The 19,078-nt window shown below is 36.9% G+C and overlaps 2 protein-coding genes across 2 annotated transcripts; one reads left to right on the forward strand and one right to left on the reverse strand.

Moving 5' to 3' along the window:
- Nucleotides 1–12,261: 12,261 nt before the first annotated feature.
- LOC127788173 (uncharacterized) lies at nt 12,262–15,460 on the reverse strand. Its single transcript, XM_052316286.1, has 10 exons — nt 14,729–15,460; nt 14,454–14,594; nt 14,094–14,381; nt 13,952–14,026; nt 13,628–13,879; nt 13,314–13,552; nt 13,066–13,237; nt 12,839–12,982; nt 12,495–12,715; nt 12,262–12,412 (listed from the first exon to the last, which is right to left on the reverse strand). The coding sequence occupies exons 1-10, from the start codon at nt 15,458–15,460 to the stop codon at nt 12,262–12,264; spliced, it is 2,415 nt and encodes an 804-aa protein (XP_052172246.1).
- Nucleotides 15,461–16,517: 1,057 nt separating this feature from the next.
- Nucleotides 16,518–18,588, forward strand: LOC127788967 (probable WRKY transcription factor 46). Its single transcript, XM_052317688.1, has 3 exons — nt 16,518–16,913; nt 17,154–17,258; nt 17,963–18,588. The coding sequence occupies exons 1-3, from the start codon at nt 16,738–16,740 to the stop codon at nt 18,468–18,470; spliced, it is 789 nt and encodes a 262-aa protein (XP_052173648.1). The 5' UTR covers nt 16,518–16,737; the 3' UTR covers nt 18,471–18,588.
- Nucleotides 18,589–19,078: the final 490 nt, after the last annotated feature.

Genomic DNA, 19,078 nt, shown 5'->3' on the forward strand with positions numbered 1-19,078 from the left:
ACCCACAACAAATACCATTTCTCTTTGACTGTCATTTGGAATTTATGATTTTATATATACGTTTGTTAGAAGTATTAATTTAGATACCTTTGAATGGTATCTTAAATTATTAGTTTCAAAAGAGATCAGTTCAAAGGCGAGGGCCCTGAAACCCTTAGATTAAGGATTCAATTAATTCATGTCTTTAGCAAAATTTTCTTCGACTTAATAACCTAATGATATGTACTTTGATGATTTGACAGGATGAATTGAACTTGTAGGTAATTGATTGGTGTTTAAATGTATTTGTATTCATAAAACAACTACCACCTTTCGGAACCCTTTATCCCAATGTAATCTTTATCCCAATGTAATCTAAGCTTAAATTTTAAAGCTTAAATTTTAAATCTTGAATTTCAGATCAAATCATTTGAAAATCTCTCTTTCCAAATACAAAAATCTCTCTTTCGTAATTTTTGTGTAAATTTAAAAAATATCAACCGTTATTGTACATGTTGAAAGTTTTTCAAAATTGTCGTCCTATTTGTTAAAACAGTATGTTTTCATGAAATTGTCAACAAGTCGCTCTAAATTTGTGGACTGAATTTTTAAAAAAATCAACAATTTTTCTAAAGAAGTCAAAAGCTTGTGCAAAGCTATAAGAGATTTTCAAATTCTCAATAGACATAGTTGACCAATTTTAAAGATTGTTGCCAGTTTCTTCGTTAACATGTTAAAACAGAATTTTTTTTACAGGTATTAAATGCTCCCAGTGGCTTTTGAAATGTCTAATTAATTCAAAGTATAGGAGAACCTATAAATACCAATCACTGAAGAAGGTTTCCAAGTGATTAAAAGTTTCAAGTGTTCTCATCATTCTTTTAAGTGCTCAATCTTTCAATTTTTCTCTCAAACAAGGTTATATGTAATTTTTAGAGAGACATTATAACTAAGATATTCAACTCTCATATCTTCTCAATTATAATCTTTAATTGTATTTCCTAGTAGTTTTGCTAGAAGGCCTACTTGGGTGCAACTATGAGATTGTAATTTCATAACCGATTGCTAGAGGGCTTACTTGATTTCAAGTAGAAGGTTTTAGTGGATTTGAAAAATTTTCAATAAGTTGTTAAAGGAGTGTATGTAGGCAAGTTGTCAAATCACGATAAATCATTGTGTCTATTTCGTTCCTTGCTTTCAATTTTTCAAGCTTTACAAATCTTGATCCATATTTACTGTTTCATATCACTAAAACCAATTGTCAAGCAAAAATTTTGTAAAACTCAATTTATTTTTAAAGCACCCAATTGAGCCCTTTCTTGGGTGTGTGTTGACATAAGTGTGCCAAGCCAACAATAATTGATTCAAACATCAAAAAACATACATCCTTTTGTGACACATATTGATTTTCACTAAACTGAATTTTTTTTTTCCTGTATGTAAGATTTCATTGAAACAAAACTTCAAAACATCTATAACTTTAGACTAGGGGATACACCAATCCTCACAACAAAAACTGAAAAGAATGAATCTAAACTAACAAATGAAGAACATGTCTCCAACCAAAAAATAGAAAGAAAAAAAAAACAATAAACATCAATATACAGATGTCATATGACATCTTTAAAAGACTGCATTTAGAAAAAGACAAACTCCCAAACTATGCTTGTCTAGTCTCCCAAAGCACTTAATGGCTTTTGACACAAATATTGACACTTGTGATACCAACACTCAATACTCACCTAGAAATATTTGAAGAGAACATGAACATTTTCTAGAACTGTGAATTCATTTAACTTCTCTAAGCATTATAAGGTACATTCATGTGAATATCAACATTTGTGATGCCAATATTCGACTACTCCCAAAATAATAACTTAGAGTATATAAAGCATACTCATGAATTAAACCATTGTTTTACATGAAAGTTGACATTTGTAATGTCAACCACCAATTACTAAGTAGTTCAAAATATTAGAGTAGTAGAGCTTTTTCTAGAACCGTCAATTCATTTGACTTCCCTAAGCATTATAAGATACATTCGTGCACACGTCATTTGTGATGGAAACACTTGGCTATTCCCCACATAATAACTTAGTGTGAATAAAGCATACTCATGAATTAAACCATTGTAGAGTTTAATTCCAACAATAGAGTAGTAGAGTTTTTTCTAGAGCTGCCTATTCATTTAACTTCCCACTAAAGTAAATTATTAGTGTTAGAGTTAGTGCCTTAATGCTAGATTTAGATGACATCTAGCAATGATAATTAAGGGATAATGATATAAATCTTGCAAATATAATAATATGTTTTCATATATTAAGGTCATATTCATTCATACCTCTTCAATCATTGTATATGAATGAGCCCTTACATTTCCTATAGATGATCTTATTCTTAAGTATTAAGAATATGTGACAAAAACTATCGAACTAAGGATTTCTTAAAGTATAGATTCTCAATTCTTAGATTTCTAAAAAATGGGATATGAGTAATCAATTACGGACTGACACATGGATTACTATATTTGATTAGTATGAGATACTAATGATAAATGATGGTGAGTTGCATGCCATAATCCATGAGATGAATATAGTAAACAAGTGGGTAAATGTTAGTGGAACATCTACTAAATGTATGTGACAAACGTGACAGACATGACAGATCACATGACTGAAAGGATCTTTGATCTATCACATGCATTTGATTATGTTACTAGTCCTTAAACCGGAGGCAACATAATTGTCTTATATGTCGGTGCCTAAGATTTGCCTTTGCTAAAAACTGTCTGATTACCGGATGGCGAGATGCACTATGTGGTCTCTGTGTAGTGGCATATGGAGGCAGGTGATTGCTAATGGGATCTGTCGACCTCCGGTGCGAGGCGAACATCCTATACGATCAGTGGTGATTATGGTTGTATGAATCTCTGGCCGTAGGACACTCGATTGGAAAGTGTTTCCAATGTTGAAAGAAATTTCGATGTTTCATCTCGACCACACCATACTAGATATTGGCATAGCTATCGAGTTAGTGAGTTTGATCACTCTATGACTCTCAGTCGATCGAGATGTTAATCGATGGAGGGATTATAGTACACGGGAATCAAAAGCCCAAATAGGTTATCATGGAAGTTTGACTTCATTACTAACAGGATCAGCTTGACATAATTAATGTTAGTTGTCACTTAGGGTCTTTCGGGGTACTTCGAGGAGACGGAGAGATCCTCGTTGTAGACCAAAATGGTTGGTCAGCGTCAAGTGTTTAACGCATCCCGATTGCTACTTAGTGGTGAACCTAGAAGGTCACACGCATATTCAAGTGTGGCTGACTAAGTGATTTTAAAGCTATGATTATTGATAGTTATTAATGGTTAATGATGACACCGTTAAGAGTTAACGGATTGGGTTCAGAATTAATTGGAGTAACTCTCAAGAGTTGACAAGCATGTCGTTAAGAGTTAACGGATCGATTTCAGAATTAATTGGAGTAACTGTCAAGAATTGATGGGCATGCCATTAAGAGATAACGAGGGTCTCAGTTTCATCATGAGATGGTGAAAGTGTCATTAAGAGTTAATGGCGAGGCCTACATGTAATTTGGAGAAACTTAAAGCAAGGAGAGGAAACTATTGACAACCATGAACGAAACTGTCAACAGTTTATGTCGCGAATGTCGCGAACCAGCACTTCTCATTTGTCGTTTCTGCACCGATTTGGACAACGCGTGACCGAGGGCTTTGACAAGAAATATATCCTTCATTCTTGGAGGTCTAGGTGGTCTCCTCTTTGTCCCCTCACGCTCTTTGTGTCATCTATCCATATTAGGCATTTTAGGGTTTTGGGTTTGCATATAAAAGGTAAGAAGAAGAAGAAGAAGATGATGATGACTCTTGGCATTGGTGGCTGGGCTCATTTCTCTCAGCCATTGTACTCTTTTTCTTCCTTTTTCAGTGCCTTAAACCCTTGCCCTATCAGTTCCCTTTGTTGCTCCATCAATTCCTTGATTGCTAGAGTAACAATCTCATTCCAATGGATAGTCTATTGGATTGGGTATTCTATTTTGAACCCTTTATCCAGCTTGAATCACCCATAGGAGACTTGTCTAGCAAATGGGTTTTTCTATGGGGTTCATCCACATGAGGAGTGTGGACTAATTAGGTCTCTCATATTTTTGGGAGACGAGCTAGTCACCCGATTTGTTGTTCGGGATAGTAAGAGACTGCTCGGTGGACCGTTCAGGAGCTGTTGGAGACAAGAGTTGCTACCACCGGAGGTTTGTTCAACCCTTACATCAAAATCGGCATCTCCATAAATTATATTTCTAAACGCCCTATGGAATGGCTTTAGTTTTATGCATATGATTGTATAATACCGAATTTTGCAAGGTGGTTTTGTAACTTATTTTTGCTGCGCACTCAATTTGTTTTTGAAAAAGTTTTGAAATTCGAAAACCCTTGTATTTGGTACACTAAGAGTTGATATTTCCCAACAATTAGGGGAGATCTAACAAAATGGTCACTAAAGTGTTCTAATTTATAAAAAAAAAATTACTCTCACAAAGAAACAACCATTAGTGAAGGAGGCCATTAGTAAAAGGAAAATGTTACTTGTATAAATAATTAGGTTATCGAGAGGATGACCAAATGCAATAAATGATAAAAAAAAGCCCTCACCAAATTTGTTGTTGCTATCTCTGGGTGAAGTTCGAGCTTTTTTCGTCAGCAACACCTTAATGATCGATGATAAAGTTCGATCTATAAAATCCAATCAGAAACAATATTTCTTTTTTATAAATTTATACGTTTAACCTATACTTTGATGAATATTTTTTATTTGCATCACTAATATTTTTGATAAATTTTAATATAATATTATTATTTATAATAAAAAATTCTCCAATGTATCAACTTTCGTCAAAGGGTGCACAACGCGCAAGGCGGCTGGACTTCCATCACACCGCAATGACTTGTTTTATTTTAAAGGGCTGAATTCACATTGGGCCAAAGTCAAATGTATAAAATCGTTTTTGTACTTTTCATAGAAAATAAACGTTTTTAACTATTCAAACAAACTAATTACACTCTATAGCCACTTTTATGTAAGATACCAAAAATACCCTTAATGAAATTTTAAAATAAAAAACCCTACTGTTATTAGTCTCATTTACCAAAATACCCTTATCTCTTTCATATAACCTTTCTTCTCTCTCTTCTTCCAAAATTCACGTTACTCTTTATCTTTTCATTGTCAAACTATCCAAACTTAGTCATTCTTCATACATTCAATCTTTTTGCTTGTTGGGTCATTCAATCTTCTTTATCAATTACAGCGACCTCACTGAAGTCCCATTCAACAAGTTTATTTCTCTCCAAACCCAATCTCAAGGTATTTATTCGATTTGTATTTATTTAATTTTTTTAAAATAATTTTTGTGTTCACATTGCTTATTAAGGTTGTGTAGAATGATTGTAGTTGTTGGGAGGACATATTTTGATACATATCATTCCAAATCTGCACTAATTTGGGTGAAAAAAAAAAAAAATTAAAACTGCACATCGTTAACGAGTTTTGTGGGCGATAACAGTTGATCGGGCTTAGTGGGGGAACAAAGCCCGATGGGTCTTAGTGGGGGAACAAAACCCGATAGGGCTTTGTTCCCAAACTAAGCCCGATAGGTCTTTGTTTCCCCACTAAGCCCGATAGGGCTTTGTTACCCCACTAAGCCCGATTATGATTTTTGTAGCCCACAAGCACGATTATATATATTATTTTTAAAATAATATGAATATTTTGTTAAATAATTTAATATTATATATGAGTGTAAAATAATATAATTTAATATAATATATTTAATTTTATCATATTATTTAACAAAATTTCACTTCTTAAGCATTTGTGCCTAAATGTGTTATGTTAAAATTCTCCAATATTTTTCATAAAATTTTTAAATATTTTTCTTAAACTACATATGAAAAATTATCATGACTTGGTTGTTGGTTTATAAGTCAAAAATCATGTTTAATTGTACAAATCAACTCTTTAGAAAAAGAAAATAAAATACAAATCTCAAAAAGCAAATAAACTTACTTACTTATAGTTATGACTTGGTTTAATGAGGAAATTAACCCGATTTGGGTGTGTGTGGATCCGTTACATCCATGGTAATGGTGAGACTAATTTTTTCCTCCTTTCAATCTTACAGCAATGGATTTAGTGCAGTTGGTTATCGTGTGGAACGGGGAATGGAATGATAATAAGTATATTGGGGGTAATAGGATGTGTGCGGGAATCTACAAAAATACGACTTTTACTCAATTGGTTGAGATTGTGTACACGGTGACAGGAATTGATAAAACAAGATACGACATCACCATTCATTTTGTAACGGAACACTCAAGTGAACTTCCAGCTACCAAGTTCCCTATCAAGGACGACTACGGTGTCAGGTTTATTATGTGCGATGACAGAAAATATAAAGTGATGTATGTTGATATGATTTGTAAAGATGTTGGAGTTTGTAACCTACGTAGTGGTGGTAATCAAGATTCAGGTGCCGTTCCATTTACATCTGCACATAGTCCACTACAAAATGATGATTTTGGTACATATGGTATGGACGGTTTGTCAGATGACGCTCCAGACACGAATGATGATTGTGATAATGAAACTGATGATAATAGTGATGATAGCGATGGTGATAATAGTGATAGTGGTGGTGATGAAAGAGGAGTGAGTCCGGAGTACCCAGAAGTAAGATTTTCAGGTTCACAATTTGAGGACAACCATTTACAAAGAAACTGGATTGTTCCTGGTGTAGAAAATTATGCAATTGAGGAAACAAGACCCGAAGTGTCAATTCCATACCAGGGTGATCTTTTACACATGGGTGCACTCTTTAGAAGTAAACAGGAACTAATTTTGGCATTTGGACAATATTGTGTTGATGTGAAGATGGACTATCGAGTCAGACGTTCGTGCACAATTCGATTTGAGGCTGGTTGCAAGGATGTGAAATGCAAATTTATGCTTCGTGCAAGATGCAGACCTGGTTGTTCGTTTTGGCATGTGGTGAAATTTATGCCGAGTCACACGTGTACTCCGGATGTCTACGATTCACATTTTCGAAGTGTGAAGGCTATTGTCATCGGAAGTTTGTTCTCTGAAAGAGTGACGAGTAGTGAATATACACCTAGAATGCTAATGGGGGAGTTGTTGGAGCAACATGGTGTGCAGATTATGTATACTAAAGCTTGGAGGTCTTTACAACATGCAAAGATACTTACTTATGGTAATGCGGATGAATCATATCAGCAACTACCCTCATATTTTCACATGTTAAAAGAAACAAATCCTGGCAGCATCACGGCAATAGAGACAGATGAAAATAATTGTTTTTTATATTCATTTTTTGCACTCGGAGCTTGCCTTCATGGTTTCCAGTCTTACATAAGACCGGTTGTTGCCGTTGATGCCACACATTTGAAAGGTGAACACAAAGGGGTGATATTCGTTGCCACTTGCAAAGATGGGGAGGAAATGATTTATCCCATCGCTTTTGGATTTGGAGATGGTGAGTCTGACAGATCATGGATATGGTTTTTGACAAAATTGAGAGAGGCTATCGGAGTGCGAGAAGATTTAGTCATTGTTTCTGATCGTCACTAAAGCATTGCAAATGCGATGAGTCGTGTCTTCCCTTCTGTCCCACATGTCTTTTGTTTCTTCCACCTTAAGCAAAACTTGAAGAAACGTTGTAGACAACGAAAAGATGTGATGACTGCATTCTACCTTGCAGCATACAGCTACACCACAATAGAGTGTGATACATACTTGGCAGAAATACAATCGATGCATCCTCAGACTCATCTGACATTGATGGAAGCAAGACCGGAAAAGTGGTCACGAGCATATTGTCCAAGAAGAAGATATTCCATGATGACCACCAACATTGCCGAGTCTCTCAATAAATGCATGATGAAAGCACGTCGGTTGCCTATAACAAGTGCACATGAATTTTTGAGACATATGCTTCAGAAATGGTTTAGTGATAGGCGTGCTGCAGCTGCCAGACTCGAAACCATTGTGACCTCCGCTGTAGTGGCACATGTCAATTTGGCGCATGCCAAAACATTAGATCGAGGATGTCGTGTAGTTCCTGTAATACAAGGGAACAAATACCTCGTGCAACATGCAAAGGAAGGTGATGGGATAGTTGACATTGTTGCGAGTACATGTAGTTGTCGCAAGTGGGACATTGATCAAATGCCATGTCTTCATGCAATTGCTGTTAGCAGGTATCATGGTTTGACTTTTATTTGCGTCTTATGTTCGTAATTTAGTGTGATATGTTAACACTATGTGTTTCTTTGCCTTATGCGACAGTTTCATGAGGGTGCACTACCATATGCTTTGTCATTCATATTACACCGCAGATTGGGTCAGACGTGCATATGCACCTCCCATCAATCCTCTCCCTAACAAGGCTGCTTGGATTCTTCCAGCGTACGTCAGACAGATGGTTATACTCCCACCTGTGCAAAGAAGACAACCGGGTAGACTGAGAAATGGTCGGATTCCTTCCATGGGGGAAGCTCGTCGAAGAAAAAAATGTGGAAAATGCGATGACCTAGGACACAATAGTCTTGGTTGTCCTAATGAATGGACTTCCTCAATTGGAGAGTCGAGCACAGCCACTACTCCAGAATCCAGGGGCGCTGCTAGGGCCTCTGCAAGGGCAAGCCGGAAATGCAGCATTTGCAAAGAGGCTGGACACACTCGTCGTCGGTGCCCTGTACAATTGTCAATTCCAGGTGATGATAATATTATCAATGAAGAAAACAATCAATAGGCATTAACTCATTCAGGTATGATATAATGTTATCACATATATTATCAATAGTTGTTAGATCGTTTGTGAAAAAAAAAAAAACATGTTTTTTATTCGCAAAGTGTTAATGGAATTTTTTCTGACCATATATCTTTTTTGTTTCAGCAATGCTCAAAAATCACTGGCACGATACAAAAAGGATGACAACATCAATCAAATCTCTTCTTGTTGGGAGTTCAGTAATGAATATTATTTTTTACATTAATATTTGAAATTGGGATTTATTCATATTCGTAATCTTTTAGTTTCCTTCATCTAAACTCATAATTAATGATTAACAGCTTGTGTTGTAGTATATTGTTGAGTAGAGAACTGAGTATATAATGCAGTTTCAATGGCCTAGAAACAAGGGACACTTTGCTAAATTTTTTTGATATATGAATTACTAACAACATTGGACCAAGATGATGCAATGATAATACTAAAAAATTAGAGTGTAATTTCTTAACAATCACTATTATTTGATACTACTACTGGGACCATCTTCAAAAAAAAATTCAATTTAAAAAAAAAAAATCGGCCATCGGGTTTTGTTGGCCACAAAACCCGGCAATCGGGTTTTGTTGGCCACAAAACCCAGCCATCGGGCTTTGTGGCCTACGAAACCCGGCCATCGGGCTTTGTGGCCCACCAAGTCCGAAAATGAAATTTTTTTATTTTTCTTGATTTTTCTTCAAATTAGTATGTTCTATTAGCACTAAAATGATGTCTTTTAATGTTATTTGAGTAAACCAGAATGTATATATCACAACAACGTCATTATTTTTCACTTTGTGTGAGGATGTCCATCTACCATCAACACAACCAACACATGATCACAATTGGTACTAATAATTGGACAAATCAAGATAATAATGCTATGATAATAAACTTACTCAAAAATTAGAGTGTTTTGTCTTAACAATCATTATTATTTGAGGCAAATAGTGGGAAACTACAAAAAAAAAAAAAAAATTCAATCGAAAAAAAAAATCGGGCTTTGTGGGCCACGAAACCCGTCCATCGGGCTTTGTGGCCCCACGAAACCCGGCCATCAGGCTTTGTGGCCCACCAAGCCCGAAAATGAAATTTTTTAATTTTTCTTGATTTTTCTTCAAATTAATATGTTCCATTAGCACTAAAATGATGTCTTTTAATAATATTTCAGTAAGCCATAATGTATATATCACAACAACGTCATTATTTTTCACTTGATGTCCATCTACCATCAACCCAAACAACACATGATCACAATTGGTACTAATAATTGGACAAATCAAGATAATAATGCTATGATAATAAACTTGCTCAAAAATTAGAGTGTATTGTCTTAACAATCATTATTATTTGAGGCAAATAGTGGGAAACTACAAAAAAAAAAAAAAAATTCAATCGAAAAAAAAATCGGGCTTTGTGGGCCACGAAACCCGGCCATCGGGTTTTGTGGGCCACGAAACCCGTCCATCGGGCTTTGTGGCCCCACGAAACCCGGCCATCGGGCTTTGTGGCCCCACTAAACCCGGCCATCGGGCTTTGTGGCCCATCAAGCCCGAAAATGAAATTTTTTAATATTTCTTGATTTTTCTTCAAATTAATATGTTCCATTAGCACTAAAATGATGTCTTTTAATGTTATTTCAGTAAGCCATAATGTATATATCACAACAACGTCATTATTTTTCACTTGATGTCCATCTACCATCAACCCAACCAACACATGATCACAATTGGTACTAATAATTGGACAAATCAAGATAATAATGCTATGATAATAAACTTGCTCAAAAATTAGAGTGTTTTGTCTTAACAATCATTATTATTTGAGGCAAATAGTGGGAAACTACAAAAAAAAAAAAAAAAATTCAATCGAAAAAAAAATCGGGCTTTGTGGGCCACGAAACCCGTCCATCGGGCTTTGTGGCCCCACGAAACCCGGCCATCGGGCTTTGTGGCCCACCAAGCCCGAAAATGAAATTTTTTAATTTTTCTTGATTTTTCTTCAAATTAATATGTTCCATTAGCACTAAAATGATGTCTTTCAATGTTATTTGAGTAAGCCATAATGTATATATCACAACAACGTCATTATTTTTCATTTGATGTCCATCTACCATCAACCCAACCAACACATGATCACAATTGGTACTAATAATTGGACAAATCAAGATAATAATGCTATGATAATAAACTTGCTCAAAAATTAGAGTGTATTGTCTTAACAATGATTATTATTTGAGGCAAATAGTGGGAAACTACAAAAAAAAAAAAAAAAAATTCAATCGAAAAAAAAATCGGGCTTTGTGGGCCACGAAACCCGGCCATCGGGTTTTGTGGGCCACGAAACCCGTCCATCGGGCTTTGTGGCCCACCAAGCCCGAAAATGAAAGTTTTTAATTTTTCTTGATTTTTCTTCAAATTAGTATGTTCTAGTAGCACTAAAATGATGTCTTTTAATGTTATTTGAGTAAGCCATAATGTATATATCACAACAACGTCATTATTTTTCACTTGATGTCCATCTACTATCAACCCAACCAACACATGATCACAATTGGTACTAATAATTGGACAAATCAAGATAATAATGCTATGATAATAAACTTGCTCAAAAATTAGAGTGTATTGTCTTAACAATCATTATTATTTGAGGCAAATAATGGGAAACTACAAAAAAAAAAAAAATTCAATCGAAAAAAAATCGGGCTTTGTGGGCCACAAAACCCGGCCATCGGGCTTTGTGGCCCACCAAGCTCGAAAATAAATTTTTTTAATTTTTCTTGATTATTTTTCAAATTAGTATGTTCCATTAGCACTAAAATGATGTCTTTTAATGTTATTTGGGTAAGCCCAAATGTATATATCATAACAACGTCATTATTTTTCACTTTGTGTGAGGAACAACTTCAAAATTTCTTTTGTCATTTTCAAGTTTTTTTTTTTTCCTCTCAATCTATGGTTTCCACTAACACTAAAATGATCTCTTGTTACGTTGTTTGGGTTAGTTGAAGGTAGAATGCACAACAAATACATGATGAATTGTTCTAAGTACTAACATTTGACCAATATGATGTAATGATCTTCAAATTACCCCACAAGTGTGATTTAAAAATTTCGACAGAGTCTCCCCTGTTTCTTGGTCATCCTACCTGCATTAGAGACTCAGTCTCTATGTCCAACAACGGAATAACATGACAACATCACAACATTAAAGACTCAGTCTCTCTTCCCAACAACATACTGCCACCACAACCACTTATCCCTTACCCTCAACAACACCACAAACCACATTTCATCAAGTGAACAATACATAATTTGCTATTTGCTATACCTATACAAAAATATATACAACATTTAAACTAGATGAAAATAAAAACACAAAACGAAGAATTTTCTAATCTATTAATCTACAAGTATACTACCGTACTATCGTACTATGTCTATACAAAAATATTCCAATCTGTCTCCGGAGGGTACGGACATCCACAGTTGGGTGCATCTGCCAGTGATCCTCATTATGCCTCAGTATGTCCTCGACGTATTTAATAACGTAGCACCCGCAGCTGGCCCTGTATTAGACATAACACACATTGGTAGCATAACCATATTTTCATGAAAATTGACTATGTAATATAATTTAAATTAATTTACCCATCCGGTTGTTGAGGTAACTTCTGAGGATCAGTATTCTCTACTTCCCAATCTCTGTCTAGCGTAGCAGTTGTGGTTACATGTTCATAATATGCAGCTTTCTTTAGTAGAATGGGTAAGAGGCTCACAAGTGGTTGTATAGCTTCGACCCTGCTCTTACGACTGTCTTCATTCATGGCATTGGAGTCATATATGACAATTCTCCTATCTTTCAAGCAAATCTTTAAGAGAAACCAGTGAGAATTCGCTACATTACAAGGGAGCAACACCTGTATTTTATTTTAATACGTCAGTAGTACGGAAATAAATAAATAAATCATTAAATGGAATGAATTAAGACTTACATAATCGACCGTCCACCAAGGGAGACTCCTATCAGTGCGCCCGTCGACGAAACCGGTCCACTCTTCCGGGATAGATGCGATAGAAGGCGCAAAAAACCTCCTGTTGCCCCCGTACTCCTGTTCCCAAAATCTTACTATGGATGCCTGAAAAATAAAATAAAAATATTGGTCATAGACTAAATTAAATGCAAAAAAAATAAAAAAATAAAAAAGTAATGCAAACTCACAAAAAACGAGGTTGACATGATAGCGTAGTTTGTGTCATATTGACGCCGAGACTGTATACGTCTCAAGCAACACATGTAACTATCAATATGGTAACCCTCCAACCAGTTGGCCTCATTCTCTATGTTTCGGAGGTCATCCGGTGTTAGGTTGAGAATGAAACCAGTGTGAAGACTACAACAACCAAGAAAAATAAAAGTAAGAATATATTGTTGATGCAAATAGAAAAAATATAAATATTGTTACTTACCTAATATTTTCATTGGAACCTATGAACTCAATATAGCCCTCAGGGGGCACTGTCTCTATGTCCGGCGGGATTAGGTCTAGTACCGGTGGCGTCGAGTCCACGTCCGACCCCTCCAAAGCGGCATCCTTCTTTCTCCTTTTATATTTTGTTGGATCGGTGAAGGGTGGCCGACGAAATTGCGATGGCAATCTATCTCGCATAGGTCGTCTGTCGACCCTAACCACTTCCTCCTCCTGTAGCTGAACAAAACCTAACTGTTACAAAATAGTATTTTAGAATGAAGTAAAACATATAAAAGTAAATTTGGAACTTACTCTAGATGTAGATGCCTGCTCCTCATCGTGATGATCAAGATCTACCTGATCACCACCCTGGGACTGCTCATGAGCATGATCGCTGCGATCTAGGGAAATATGTGGGATGCGTAGATGAGCACATAGTGCTGCCTGCCCCCTCTCTAGTGATTCCTGCGCCCTCTCTAGTCTCAACAATTGTGTCCTCACCTGACCCATTTCCCCATCTATTCTCCGCAACATATCTAGAGTCTGTTTCAGCATCTCGGTGATCTACAAAAGGCAAACAAAAAATATATAAACAATTACAAAAATATAAAATCATTATTATAATAAAAATCATACCCCTGCCTCGTATTGTCTGTGATGTGAACTGTCAGGGAACCTTGCCTCCTCATTATCCTTCTTCTCCTTTCCCTCCTATAAAAAATATATAAACAATTACAAAAAATATAAATTAAAACCATTATTATAATAAAAATCATACCCCTGTCTCGTATTGTCCGTGGTGCGAACTATCAGGGAATCTTGTCTCCTCCTTATCCTTCTCCTCCCCATTCTTTTCCTTTCCCTCCTCATCTAAATGTATCATACCCGCCTCGTCCTCATCCCCGCCCTCGTCCTCATCCCCGTCATTCTCTTCCTCTTTTTCACCCCCTCCGCCCCCAAATTTATAGACGTCGACCCCAACCGAGTGTTGAGGGTTAAAAGATCTCCAAAAATTCGTTTCCCTCTCATCATCAGTGGGTTCAAGAGTCGGACTCGATCCTCGTGCCTGCAAAATTGTATTATATAGATAGATATGATTTAAAAATAAACTCAATTTAGAGGTAAGTTGCACACTTACTTCTTTCCTAAGACAGTCGTCGTAATTTTTTATCTGTGGCCTTTTTTTAGATAGCCATTTTCTGCATCTTGGAATGTCTGCTTCGGACAGTCTGACGGCCCATTTATTCTGAATCCATGGGAACGTTTCGATTAACCACCACTGTAGAAAACAAAAAAAAAAAAAAAGAAATGAAAATAAAAATTAAAAAACAAAACAAACATTTAGTTACTATAGATAAATCATATACAATAAGGAATGAGTACGACAAATCATCTATAATAAGGAAAGAGTACCTGAAACGCCCATACAAAACCATAAAGGTTGATTTTCTTCCCACCTTCACCAGTCAATTTTCTTTCTTTCGTGGCCAACCGGATGTAATGTTGACTCTTACTGTAGACATATGTACCCCAAGGGAACATCTCAAATGCTTGTAAATCCTCGGCCATAGTCCACAAGAAATCATCCACATGCCCACGCTCATCCTGGCCCAACAAAAACATGTCGACCACAGCAATGTAAATCAGTTTCAGGGCATCCTCTGAAACCATATCCTCTTTGGTACTAATAAGTAATTCAAGGTCGTCTCCAGTCACCCCTTTCTTATGTTGTGGAAATAGTCGAGCACGTAAACTCTCCGGCTCAATAGGTTTCGGTTCAAGGCTTTCCCTATCAATAGCCCCAAATCGGAGTCCACTAATAAGTATGAACTCCTGCCTCCCGTATCTGTATGGTGTGCCGCCAATCTCGAACCACATCTCATCATGGCGGGCACTCGAAAATGTCACCTCCCTAAGTAGAACATGATATATCAACTGTGGTGCAGTCAAATGGAGGGACAAAGGCATCTTCAAGAAATGTCCTAATGGGCCCTGTAGGAATCTATCCAATAACTTGTATCGGTCTAGAGCACGACGCATCGCCTCAAGGTGTTTAATCCCACAATGAGTAGTAACTCGCATTCCGGGGGGTAATATTCGGTGAGCATGAACATAAGCAAATTTTGTAGTTTGTTGTTCAGCCATCTGTAAGAAAAAAAATACAAAAACAACAATTGTCTTAGCACATGTAAAAGCACAAGTAAAAGAAGAAAAAGCCCAATTGTCCCAACCCTATCATCGCAACCCAAACTTGATTGGGCTTTGTTGGGCAGCGATAATCGGGCTGTGTCATAGCCCAACAGTCGGGGGAGCCCAATTGGGTGTGGGGCTTAGTCGCGCCCGATCGGGCTTTGTCTGCAATCGAAGCCCGATCGAGCTTCGTCTGGACACGAAGCTCGATCGAGCTTCGCTTCAAGACGAAGCCCGAACGGGCTTCGTTTGGAAGCGAAGCTCGATCGAGCTTCGTTTCCAGACGAAGCTCGATCGGAAGGGAAGGGGCTTCGTTGCAGACGAAGCCCGATCGGGCTTCGTCTGCAACGAAGCCATTGACGAAGCCCGTCGGGCTTTTACCCAGCGGGCTTCGTCGCGAACGAAGCCCGACCGTGGGGCTTCGTTCGTGACGAAGCCCGGTCGATCTCCATGGTCGCCGACGACGAAGCTTCGTCGACGACCATTTCCAGCATCTAACTATTAAAATAAACATTTTCTAACCTTTTTAGCCAAGATGAGATCGATGTCGGCGGGTCAAGTGGCTGTTACAGCGGCGGCGGCGAGTGGCATCATGGCGGCGGCGGCGGCAAGTGGCTGTCACTGCGGCGGCGGGCGGTTGCTTTGTGAGGGAGATGAAGTGGGTGGGTGAAAGGAGTAATGGGGGGGGTTGAGGGGTATTTTAGTATTTTACTTTTATTGTGTTTATTTATTTATTTTTTTTAATTTTTTAAATAAATAATGGTCAAATCTGACAAAGTGGCTATTTCATGTAATTAGTTTGTTTGAAAGTACATAAACGTTTTTTTTTTTAAAAGAGATTAAAAACGAATTTTACACGTTTTTTTTTTTAAAAGAGATTAAAAACGAATTTTACATTTGAATAGTGGTTATTTTTTGCCATTTCCACTATTTTAAATGTTTTATCTTCTTCCTGGCAAATGGGCATAGATTGCTGCTGTCTATTATTACATATATATAAATATAAACCCTAGATCGTAGAGATCTAGAGACAAATGTAAGTCAACTCCATCGGGATATGGACTCTTCTTGGCCGCAAAAGTACTCATCCTCCGCCGCCGGCCGAAAAGCCATTCGAGAGCTGATTCAGGGCCGCCAACTCGCAATCCAGCTCAGATCAGCCCTTTGGCTGTGGCGACGCTCGATCTTTGGCCGCCGCCAAGGACCTGGTCGTGAGGATTTCACAATCCTTTATGCAGACTATTTCAAGAATGTTGGAGGAGCAAAGTGCAGCCAACGAGGTTTCTCAAATTCCGGCCAACTACTCGCTTGGAAGTTCGCCGTGGTGGGACGGTTGGAACTCTGAGGGTTCCAGCGAGAAGTGTCTGAGCTCGGCCGTGGGAAACCGTACAGGCTGCCACAAGAGAAGGTGAGATTTTTAAACACCATGAAGATACTTTTTTTTGTAATTCGTTTTCCTCTCCTTGGTTCCTACTACACTTGACGTTGGGATTGAGTTTTTCTTAAACAGTTTTAATAGTAAACTTCACGAAATATATTCTCTTGAGTTGTTAATAGCTAAAAGGGTTGGAAGTGTTGATCTCAAATTTAATAAGCCAAGAAAGCAAATGATTGGAATTATATATATATATATGTCATAAATATGCAGAAGGACTGGGGAAGCATGGACAAAGCTTACCCGAAATTCAGTCGCCGACGGCTATACATGGAGGAAGTATGGACAGAAAGTTATCCTCAATACCAAACACCCCAGGTTGGACTTAAATACCATTTCTCTTTGGGCTGTCATTTGGAATTTATGATTTTATATATACGTTTGTTAGAAGTATGAATTTAGATACAGGTTTAAATCTATTAATTCAATTCCAACTCATGCAATTGGAGAATTTGAAATGATACCTTAAATTATTAGTTTCAAAAGAGATCAGTTCAAAGGCAAAGGCCCTGAAACCCTTAGATCAAGGATTCAATTAATTCATGTCTTTAGCAAAATTTTCTCCAACTTAATATTAATTTCTTTATTTTTTTTTACTGGTATTTCCTTTGATTTTTATTTGCAGTGACCTAATGATATGTACTTTGATGATTTGACAGGATGAATTGAGCTTGTAGGTAATTGATTGATGTTTAAATGTATTTGTATTCATATAACAACTACACCTTCTGGAACCCTTTATCCCAATGTAATCTAAGCTTAAATTTTAAATCTTGAATTTCAGATCAAATCATTTGAAAATTTCCATACAATCATAGAGATTTCAAATGACGTCTTGAATTATTTCAAGTCGTATCGTTTTAAATTCATTTATTTTGTTGGGTCCAAATCTAAACTGGATTAGAATCCATTGTTGGATAAGCTCAAATTTATGTCCAAATCTACTTGTTGATTTTCTTTTGTTTTTTTCCTGGAATTAAGCATAAAGCATACTAACTTCTGAATTTGATGATATCCTCTAGGAACTACTATAGGTGCACCCACAAGTTCGAAAAAGGTTGCGAAGCTAGGAAGCAGGTGCAGCAAACCAAAGATAATCCTCCTATGTTCATAACCACCTACCATGGCCGCCACACTTGCAGGAATAACCCCATTCATAATTCTCCTCACGTCATCATCGATTCTGCTCATCTGGAACCCAACACTTCAGTCCTAATTAGCTTTAGGTCAACCACCAGCCCAAACACGGCGCCCCCGGAGCCATTTTTTCCGGCCACCTCCTTCATAAATCAACAAGAAAGCAAGGAAAAGAAGTCGAGTTGGATTGAGCTGCCGAACCAAGCATCGCCGTCGTCGGACAATACTCTGCTGCCCTCACAGCTCGATAGTGGCGGTGGAAATGGAAATTTCACGGCGGCGTTGGAACCATTCGGGGCCTCGTCGGCGCTGTCCTCTGAGGAGTATGAGGGTATGGATATGGATATAGCTGTGGAGGACATTGAGTTTGATAATTTATTTGGATTAATTTGAGTCCAAGTGAATGCTTATTATGATCGGTCAGTTTTCTGTACCTCTTCCATAATTAAATGTATTGCAAATAGTCGAGCATGAATTATATATGCTAGTTTTACATATAATCAGTCCCAAAGATGCATTCTTTCTTAAGTATTTTCTCTTTAATTTGTGATGAACTCACTCTCGTGAATGCTTATCATGATTCGATCCTTCTTTACTTTTTGTTAAATTATTTTGCTAACAAAAACTGATAGTTATATGCATTAGTGTAACCTCTAAAATCACTTGAATTTTAATATTAAATAATTTATAGATCTATATTAATGTATATTAGGTTGATTTTTATTTACAAAATTTGACCAAAAAAATTAAGAGACAAACTAAATTTTAATAAAAATAAAAATTCTAAACATTAAAATACAGACAAAACAATGTAATATATTCAATATTATTAAACCGAATCTAGCATATATAAGCCCTTTAATTAAAGTTAGATTAAAGAGGTGATAATTAAAAGAATGCAATTAAGGTGACGGGGTGGAGATTATTACAACGGCGTGATGCAATAATATTTGTGTCACCATAGGGGGCACCTGTGACATGCACCAGAAGTCAGAAAAATT

Source organism: Diospyros lotus, chromosome 13 (assembly GCF_014633365.1).
Source record: "Diospyros lotus cultivar Yz01 chromosome 13, ASM1463336v1, whole genome shotgun sequence".
NCBI classification, from domain to species: Eukaryota; Viridiplantae; Streptophyta; class Magnoliopsida; order Ericales; family Ebenaceae; genus Diospyros; species Diospyros lotus.